Source organism: Podarcis muralis, chromosome 12 (assembly GCF_964188315.1).
Source record: "Podarcis muralis chromosome 12, rPodMur119.hap1.1, whole genome shotgun sequence".
Lineage (NCBI taxonomy): Eukaryota > Metazoa > Chordata > Lepidosauria > Squamata > Lacertidae > Podarcis > Podarcis muralis.
Window position 1 is genome coordinate 58524114 of NC_135666.1, and position 9746 is coordinate 58533859.

At 44.0% G+C, this 9746-nt stretch overlaps 1 protein-coding gene across 3 annotated transcripts; it reads right to left on the reverse strand.

The window, feature by feature from the left end:
* Positions 1-283: 283 nt before the first annotated feature.
* On the reverse strand, positions 284-9641 carry YAE1 (YAE1 maturation factor of ABCE1). Of its 3 annotated transcripts, none has more exons than XM_028749618.2 (4): positions 9463-9641; positions 3609-3814; positions 2748-2869; positions 284-878 (listed from the first exon to the last, which is right to left on the reverse strand). In XM_028749618.2, the coding sequence occupies exons 2-4, from the start codon at positions 3723-3725 to the stop codon at positions 440-442; spliced, it is 678 nt and encodes a 225-aa protein (XP_028605451.2). In that variant the 5' UTR covers positions 3726-3814; positions 9463-9641; the 3' UTR covers positions 284-439. The 3 variants fall into 3 exon arrangements, with proteins under 3 accessions (XP_028605451.2, XP_077772652.1, XP_028605452.2); XM_077916526.1 differs by having other exon boundaries at positions 3609-3831; XM_028749619.2 differs by having other exon boundaries at positions 9459-9641.
* Between the last annotated feature and the right edge of the window lie 105 nt (positions 9642-9746).

Consider the following 9746-nt stretch of genomic DNA (forward strand, 5'->3'; position numbering starts at 1 on the left):
TTATGCCTGTTCATCTCAATAACTGGGATCCTTCCACCATACATATTTTAAAAATGCAAATAAAATGTTAAAGATATCTTTACAAATTGCATTTAACACCCATTCTTCCTATGTATCAGGGAAGGGGAGAGAGAATAATCCCCTCTTGCAAGGCTGTATTTCACATCTCTCGAACAGCGATGTAACATAGATTATAGTGCCTGGAATGATTTACTAACATAAGATGTGTTTGCAAAGTTTGTTAAAGGAGATTAGACAGTGTACAAATTAATCAGAAGCCATATCCATGTAATACCACAGGATTTTATCTACTATATAAAGGGCACATTAAGCAATATTTGAAAGCAAAAAATCTGCATTTCAGCCAGTTTTGAGGTAGTTGCATATCTGGGGGAAAACAATACTTTAAAAAAAGCTTTTAAAAATTCCACAGAATGAATTAACTTTGCAATAGTCGAATGTGTTCAATTGTGTCTGGTGGCAAACCTAGCTGATCTACTAAATTGATAGTTTTTTCTTTTAGCCAACTAAACACTGGCTTTTTGGAATCAGTGCCACCTTTTCTCCTTCTGCAACATTCTTCTTGGAAGGATCCAGTCCTGCTATCATTTCTGCAACACTGTCCACTAAACTCAATGCCGTTTTCAGAGATTCTTCCACCTGTAGTTCCATCATGCTGTTTCTCAGGTAAGAGGGCATGACCGAGGTCCATGTCCTCAATAGTATCCATCAAGTCTTCAACATGGGGCTGCAGGTGGGTAGAGTTAAGACTTCTAAACACAGATTCTTCGTATTTTCCCAATTCGTTCAGCAGGTCAGTTACCTCACTCAGCACTACAGAACTGCATCCATTGTGCTGACACCAGAACGAAAGAGCACTATAAAAACAAAGTTAAAAATGGATCTTGCATGAGACCAAATGTAAATAAGACAGCTTTTAAAAAAAAACATTATCCCCCTCCCATATTCATTCTCATTCATAAAGGGCAACTGAGCAGAACATTAACCTATAATAGTTTTGTAATCCAATTTGGAGCGCCATGTAAGAAATCTAGAAATCACCATGGCACCAATCAAATAACCTTTTTCTAGTACGGTGTATCATTTCCTGCTTTCTATCTAGCAAATGCCTGAGATACTCTTTATAATGGAATCAAGTTCCTACAGCCCATGATGGTTGAGGGGGGAAATCAAGAGACAGGAGACAGTCTTTGCTCAGAAATGGCAGGCATGGAGTACAGTGGTACCTCTAGTTCGTTCCAGAGGTCTGTTCTTAACCTGAAACGGTTTTTAACTAGAGGCGCACTTTCGCTAATGGGGCCTCTTGCTGCCACTGCGCCGTTGGCACACGATTTCCGTTCTCATCCTGGGGCAGAGTTCTCAACTCGAGGTCACTCTTCCAGGTTAGAAGAGTTTGTAACCTGAGGCATTTGTACCATTGTAGTCTGAAAATTTCCTCCTTCCGGTCTGGATGGAAGAAAAATGGACATTCTTGAGACAGAGCTTCTCCAAGATTGGGTGTTTGATATAAAAGACTACCCAAAAAACCGGCAAAGAGGAGCTGAGAGAGAATTAAGGGCCTCGGATGTGAGGTCTCCAGGCTGATAGCAGATAGACTGATGGACATTGGGGATCGAAACTGGGAAAGGGGGGAGGGAGCTCTGGAATCCAAAGGGCGTACAACTATATTTTGAATTTTTCTTATTTCTTTATTTTGTTTTGTTGTGAGTACTAAAAAGGGGAATTCGTGGAAGGGAACCGGGGTCGACCTTAGAAAAAAGATTTTAATGTTTAAAGACTGTGGAATATAAAGAGCTAAATTGAATAATGGGCTAAATATAATAAGGTCAAAATCTGGGGTAAGAACTTGTTGAACTAAACAAATGGAAATGGAATACAAGAAGGGGAGGGGTGGGGAAGTCTTGGAAAGATGTTATTGAAAGCAAGGTTTTAAATGTAAATGTTTTCTTTTTTCTTCTTCTTTTTTTCTTTTTTTGGATTTTTTGGAAATTTCAATAAATATGATATTTAAAAAAATATATGAAAATTTCCTCCTTCCACAGTACGTCCTATAAGGCACCTTCAATGGAGGTCTACATGGAAGAGGCTGCCTCCAGGTTTCATAGCAGTACGGAGGGAGAAGTTGGCTGTAGCTTTCAAATGCTACAAACCAAACGGACTACTGTTGCCATCTTTTTCTGTTCTCCAGTAGCTCAAGTTCAACAGAGAGTGAAACTGTATCAGGACAAGTGGCTATATTAAGGGGTGGGGAGCCTTTTTGGCTTCACAGGAGAGATCCTTATCTGTCCTCCTGTCAATCACCGAACATCACAATGGTATCAGGTGATCTGGTGACAAGTCCCATTGTCAGAACTTCAAAGTAACCTGCAGGCAGCAAGGTGCTGGTAAGATGGAAGGGGATTTTGTTAGCATGAATTTCAATGCAAAACCCTTCTTAATCGTGAAGAGGTTTACATTAAATCCTACCGGACTGAGTAGGATTTAACGCCCCCCCCCCATCAGCTGATGAGCCAGGTGTTAAATCCTGCTGTGTTGGCTGTGCACCCCAGTTCCCTGCAGGATGTGATGATAAAGAATGAATAAAAAGTTAAGTGTTTAATTTAGATGGGCACTATATTAGCAGAGGATATTAATAGATATATTTCTCTGGTGGAGGTCTGCTATCAATTTAACAACTTGTACAATTAATTTCCATTCCTTTTTTAAAATGCTGCTTTACTACATACCTTATGGTTCCTTTGAGTTGGCCGCATGAGATCATCTTCCTTGCTGCTTCTTTATACCCCTGATTAAAACCCTCTTGAACTGTCAGCAGTCTTCCAGCTTCTGCTCCCTCCCTATAGCCTTCCTTTGAGCAAAGAGATCAAAATCACATTAACAACTAGAACGTAAAAAGAAACAGTACAGTACTCATCGGTATCTGCCTGGCTTATTCAAATAAGCCATCATTAAACGAGGTCCATCTGCAATTATAAAAATGTTTGCTCTAGAGGTGTGGCTTACACATAATAGGTGTGCCAATCATGTAGCTTTAAAAAGTCAACCTCATCATGAAAAAAGTGCTTCTGGAGCAGACAGAGGATATTCGGCACAATAACAAAAGTGTGAGATCTTTTTCAGCCCTTCCAGTTGCATGGACTGAACAAATAAACAAAAAAAGTGATCCCTTCTAAATGATTAAGAGGAAAATTGAATCTTTGATTATATAGCATGACGCAAGGCAGTGCATCATTAACAGTTAAGCTATCCTTGTGGATTGCCGTTAGTTTAATCTGAAAAGGACTTTCTCTGCTTAATTCCAGAACTATGTTTCTCCCAAGCAGAACACTATAGCTGACCCGTAATCCTCTGATCAGCAACTCTGCAGTGAAGGCCAGTGAGCCAAGGCTCTCCCTTTCCCCCCAACATGGATTATCTTCTCCCTGCAACCAACACATCCTCCCCACACCTTATTTGCCTCTGAGGTGTGTCTGGGGAGGGGGGTGGACCTGCTGGTGCTATTCTGAAGGCTAATCCATCTTGGGAGCGCAATAGCTAATTTTTATGTCACTGATGTGGTCAATCCCCAACCGAAACCACATAATTACTTTGACTCGTTTCTCCATGGTGCTCTTCCATTCTTTCTGAGCTATGTCCATTTCATTTGCATCTTCATCAAACACATCTTCGCTGTGCTGGCTGACTGCAGCTTGCACCCAGGACATCTTGTCTGTGCTAATAACCCGGGGGAAGGCTATGGGCAGAAGCAGCTGAAGTCTAGCAGGGTGGTAAGCTTGAGCAATCAGACTGAAACCTGCAGGGAAATGACACCTATTGAAACAAATGCTTGCATATAAAATACATCTGATAATGTGTGTATGTTGAGAAGTTTAGCACTTGCACTAAATAATGAAGGGAAAGAGACCAGACCACCTTTTGCTGGTGAATAGGGTCCATGATCAGGAGCTTCCTGCAGCCAACCAGAAGCCGCACTTTGGAAGTTGAACGATTCGGAAGTCGAACAGACTTCTGGAATGGATTCTGTTTGACTTCTGAGGTACGGCTGTATACTTTTATTAACTCATCTCTTCAAGGAGCAGAGAAAAAGGCAATGGAACTTAAAACCTTCACACTCCTTGCAGGGTCACAACAGACTTTGTGTTGATCAAAACCATGACTTACGAGGCAGCTTGTTTGTGAGGGAGGAGAGAAGAAAGTGTCTTCTCAAGAAATGGCCACCAGCAGCCCAACTTTGTCACTTTTGAGGTAGCAGATACTCCCAATTGCTGTGTCTTCATACCCCAAGAGAAGCTTTGTAATACATTGAAGACTAACAGAATTTATTATGACAGATGCGTTTGCGGAATACAGCCAACCTTATCAGATGCATGGAAGTCTCATTCTCAGCTGACATATGGGAAGAGAGAAAATAAATAGGAAACAAGAGGTCCAAAAGTTCATGGATTTCATGCCCCCCCCCCATATATCCAGGTGTAACAGCTAAGAAGAACACTTCATTGCGCTGTTGCAGTGGGCTCCATCTGGGAAATTTATAGTAGAGTAAATCTGTCAGCATTTAATGTACCAAAAGGTGTTCTTGTTTTTTAAAGGGTTTTCCAAGGGTTTCCAGAGGTTTAGAGGGTGTTTGCTGGCTTTTCCAAATCTATGCAATTTCACATAACCCCTGAGTAAATGGGTAGTTTCCTGTAGTACATATAACAAAACTTTTTTTTTTTAAGGATTGAGAGACTAGTGCAGAACAAATAAAGGTTCTTCAATATTCTCTCACTCTCTCTATAATAATATTTTTTTTTATTTATACCCCTCCCATCTGGCTGGGTTTCCCCAGATACTCTGGGCGGCTTATATAAAATAAGTGTACAGTGGAGATATAGAGAAAGTCAGTATGGAAGTTAATTTGCAGGTGTAGCAAAAGTCAGTGTGAATGTTAATTATCTACTGCATGATTCATTCTGTTGTTCCCAATAGGGGTTTGGTTTTTTTGCCAGTAGTCAACCTGACTTCCTCTTGGAGTAACTGTCCAATTTACTGTTACAGGTGAAAGGGACTCTTTTCTGTTTAGCTAAGTGTAGCAGAGTGGAAAAATAGTATTTTCTTCAGTATGCTCCGGTTGCTCCAGTTTATTAAGACATTTCCCCACCACCAGCAGGAATTTCAGGAGCAATTTCCTGGCGATTTAAGAAGAGCCTACCCAAAAGATTAGTGTTTCCTAGCAACAAGTTAGGAGCATCTGGATTGATATCGATTTTTTGTTACTATTACATCATTTTGATGTTTTTATTCTCAAAACCCTGTGCTGGGATATTTAAAGGACAGAACACAATGATTATCAGCAGCTAAAAAAATCTATAGCTTTATAGCACTTACTGTCCTTGAACTTCAGTCCAGTCTTATGCGTGTTTACTGAAAGCTTGCTTACTGACTAAACGTGTTGGGTCAGTCTTTAGTCGGTCTTCCAGGTAAGCAAGCAAGCTAATGTGACAATCACAGAGGACAAGCCTGGGTCAAGGTTAGTTACTGTCTGAGACAAGGCAAGGATATTCCCGTGCAAATTAAGAATATGCTCAAGAATACCTTTCAATTCACCAGAGTATTTTAGGCATACATTTGGTTTGTGGGGAGCTGATCATCTAAAAGCAGTAGAAGAACCTGGATTTGTACATACTGTGGTGTTTGCGACTCTTTGTGTGCCACCCATTAGGGGAACCACAGGTAATTTCTGTTCAACAATTAAAGACATGTCCAACTTCTTGTTTCTAGGTATAATAAATTTTTTATTAAGTTCTCTTGTCCAAGTTATTTGGGGAAACATTTGTAGCTTAAACTTTGTACATGGCATTATTCATGGTGACTATACAATTATAAAACTCCTTTCTTAGGGAAACCTGTTTACTGTATCTCAGTCTTTCAAAAGGACTGTTAAGATGTTAGGAAACTACCTTTTTTCCAAGTCAAACCCATTGGTCCATCTAGCTCAGTACTATCAATTATTGCAGCAGCTCTCCAGGGCAACAGACAAGCCCCACCCCACCCACCAACAATCAGTCCTGGATATGCTGGGGATTCAACTGAGGAGCTTCCGCACGCCAAACTTATTTTATCTGACACTATCCTAATTCATATTTTGCTTCTGCCATCTGACTTGGTGGAATTAATGTCAAAATGGGGTGCTCCTAAGCAGCACCATTCTTCTTCCAGCAAGGAGCACAGGAACCACCTACTTCCTGCTACCAAGAAGCCATAACAATGGTAGAGTGTGTCCGTACAACACAACAGGCTTGTAAAAAAACAAGACTTACAACACCCCCACAACTTTGCAGGATTTGAAGCCATTCCTTATTTGCAAGCCACGCAGCCTAAAATCTGAAGCTCCGGAAACATTGCCTCTAGAAAAAGCTCTCCTTTATATAACCCACAATGCCTATGCAAGGTGTACATAATTTAAAACTAATTTCAACTCTGGTTATTCTGGTGGTTCAAGTGAATGGAGAAATAGTTCACAGAGAAACCTTTGTTTTCCGGGAGTTGCCCTCACTTTTTCCATTTCCCTCATCAATATAGAGTGACAGCTCTTGAGGGCAGCATAACAACTCACATCTGAACACAAAATGTATAAATTATGCACCTGTCATTTTCTGTGGGTGGAGAGGCATTTCCACTGAATGGTGCTGCTAAACTGCAGTCAATTCCTAGCATTATGATTCACTTTTTATTTTATAAGACTAGTGTTCAAATGTGTGTGCATATAAAATGCAACACTGTTCCAGTAAGACTAAGACTCCAAATCTGTTTTTGGGGAAGAGAAGCCTGTAGCAGACAGAACTGTACCTTCATCTTTACCAGTGCAATGCATCTGGTTCCATAGTGCAACAGTTTGCTGTGCGAGAAATGACCTTGTACCTGTGGAAGGAGCTAGTCTCAATCCTGTCCTTGACTAGTAAGAGTCATGATCCTAAAAGATAGACATTTTCATCATCCTGTACTTTAGGTGTTGTGCTCTTGTTGTTTCCTGTTCCTACTTGGAGAATTTTGATTTGCTTGGTCTGTCATGTGAAGAGTGGCTGTTTCATGGTTGTAGTCTTGTTGACACCTGTACATATGACTCAAACTAGCATGAGCTTTTTGAAGAACCAAAGGGAAGTACACTCTCTTACTCATCACAGCTTTAGGCAGCCACCTCTTCTGCCTCCCAGGAAGATCACAGCAAGGTGAATGTGGCCCCATCCATCTGCCAGAGCAGATGCAGGGAACTTGCTTCTGTACCCTCTATACATAAAAGAACCCACTGCTCCAACTTCCATTACCTGGGATTGTAGAGCTGAAAGGAGGCAATCTAAGGGCTCTGCCAGCAACTAGGTGGCCAAGAATCACTGGATGCCTACACACATTTCCTCTCAAGAAGAAAATCTTAGCAATGTCGTATCCATCAGTCAGCAAAGGAGCAGCTTCTGAAATGCTAGCTTTCCTCTTACTTCCCCAATCCTTTTTCCTTTGGTATAGTATTTGTTAGACCATGGGTAGGCAAACTAAGGCCCGGGGGCCGGATCCAGCCCAATCGCCTTCTAAATCCAGCCCACGGACGGTCCGGGAATCAGCATGTTTTTACATGAGTAGAATGTGTCCTTTTATTTAAAATGCCTCTCTGGGTTATTTGTGGGGCATAGGAATTTGTTCATTTCCCCCCTCCAAAAAAATATAGTCCGGTCCCCCACAAGGTCTGAGGGACAGTGGACTAGCCCCCTGCTGAAAATGTTTGCTGACCCCTGTGTTAGACTGTGAACCTTCATGTAGGTTCTGTCTTCTATAAGTATTAAATAATAAAAATAAATACATGCATCATGTGCACGATGGGGAAATGGTGGTCTGTGGGTGGTCGGTGGAGATTGTCCCTTTTGAGCGTTGTTTATAATTATAGCTAACTTGGCCTCTCCTTTATCCACCTCTGAGATGTGTTATCTTCCATGGTGCAACTGCACTACTGCAGGCATGTCAACAATATCCCTTTCACCAGCATATGTGGCAGGCCTTCACTGGTATATCAGTTAAAATGCAGTATACTGCTAACACAGGATGGAAAGTGTAAGACGTCAGACTGTTGCTCCTACAAATACCGGTAGTATCAGCATCAAAGGAAGAATAAATACACTGCCTATAGAAGACTACTTGACAATAGTGTACATAATTGACACATGCACTTTCATGTCTATAGATGCTTCCTTAGTCACAAGAGACCTCCTGCTTCAAGGGGTCCAGTTAATACCTTCTCTTTTAAGCCTGGATACCCCAGCAGTCTTTGACTCAGTGGTGGCTGGGGATGCTCTTTCTCTGGGCCACCTTCTCATGGTCTGTGGCCTTCCCCACCATGGCTCTCCTTGCCCTCCCTGTATCGCTGGCACTGGAAGAAGGGAGCCAGCTGCAGCCCCAACACGGAGCCCTCTTGCTTGTTTTCCCTCAGAGTCAGTCCCCCAACACGGACCTGACACACCTCTGGCCTCTCACCCATCGACAGACCCTACCCCACATTTATTGGCACCAGGCACTGAACAGAATTGTTTGCAGCTAGCATTTCTCATGCCTGAGGCTTGGAGACCACAGAGTGGCAGAGAGAGGGAGATGCTACTCTGCATCCTTGTAAGAACCAAAGCCAGTGCTGGATGCACTAGCACAGTATGCCCAACCAGTAAATCACGATCTACCGGTAGATCCCCAGCTGATCCTGGTAGATCGTGGGACCCTTATTGATCGTGGGTTTAAATAAAGTTTAACGAAAGTTTACAAATAAAAGCTGGGCAATCCTACGCTTAAAAAGCTCAACAACTCTGGGCAATCCACCCACCCCAAGCACACTCCTCCCCCCTCCAATGGGTAGATCACTGCCAGTTTTTTTTATACTGGGAGTAGATTGCAGTCTCTTGAGAGTTGGCTGTGCCTGCAGCAGCATGTCAATAGGGGAACATAGGAGGCTGCCTTATACTGGGAGCCAGGCCACTGGTCTTGCTCAGTGCAGTATTGCCCAGCCTTTCTCAACCTGGAGTCCCCAGGTGTTGCCGGACTACAACTCCCATCATCCTTAGCCAGCACTGCCAGTGTCCCAGGGATGATGGGAGATGTAGTTCAAGAACACCTGGGAACCCCCGTGGCAGGAGAGACACTCCCCGCCTGAAGCCTTGGAAGAGCTGCTGCTGCCGCCGCTGCCCAAGCTTGAGAAAGGCTGCTCTACACTGACCGGCAGCAGCAGGTCCATGGCCTCAGGCGGGGAGTGTCTCTCCTGCCACGGGGGGAGCGAAGCGGGGGCCTTCTGCACGCAAGGCAGGTGCGCTGCCGCTGGACGGCGGCCTTTAGCCTAGCCGGGGGGGGGGGGGACCCATTTCTCCCACCCCACGCCTTGCTGAGGCGGGGAGACGTTTAATGGCGGACTGGCGGTCGGATAGGGATACCTGCCTTTCCAGTCACTGGCTCAACCGGCTGCCGCCCTGGGGAAGCTGCTGCTGGTGCCGGCGTCGGAGAGAGCGAGCGAGGCAGCCGTCTTTCCTCCGCCCTCGTCGGAAGGCCTCCCTGGGGGCGGGGGCTGCGGGGCTCGAGGCCGCCTCCTCCTCTCGCTCCACCCCGACGCCTCGTTCATTAAAACCCGGGCGACCCCCCCCCCCTCCTCCTCCTCCTCGAGCGGCGGCTGCGGGCGGAGCCTTCGCCTGAGGCGGGGAGGCGGCTTGGCGCGCGGGGCCCCC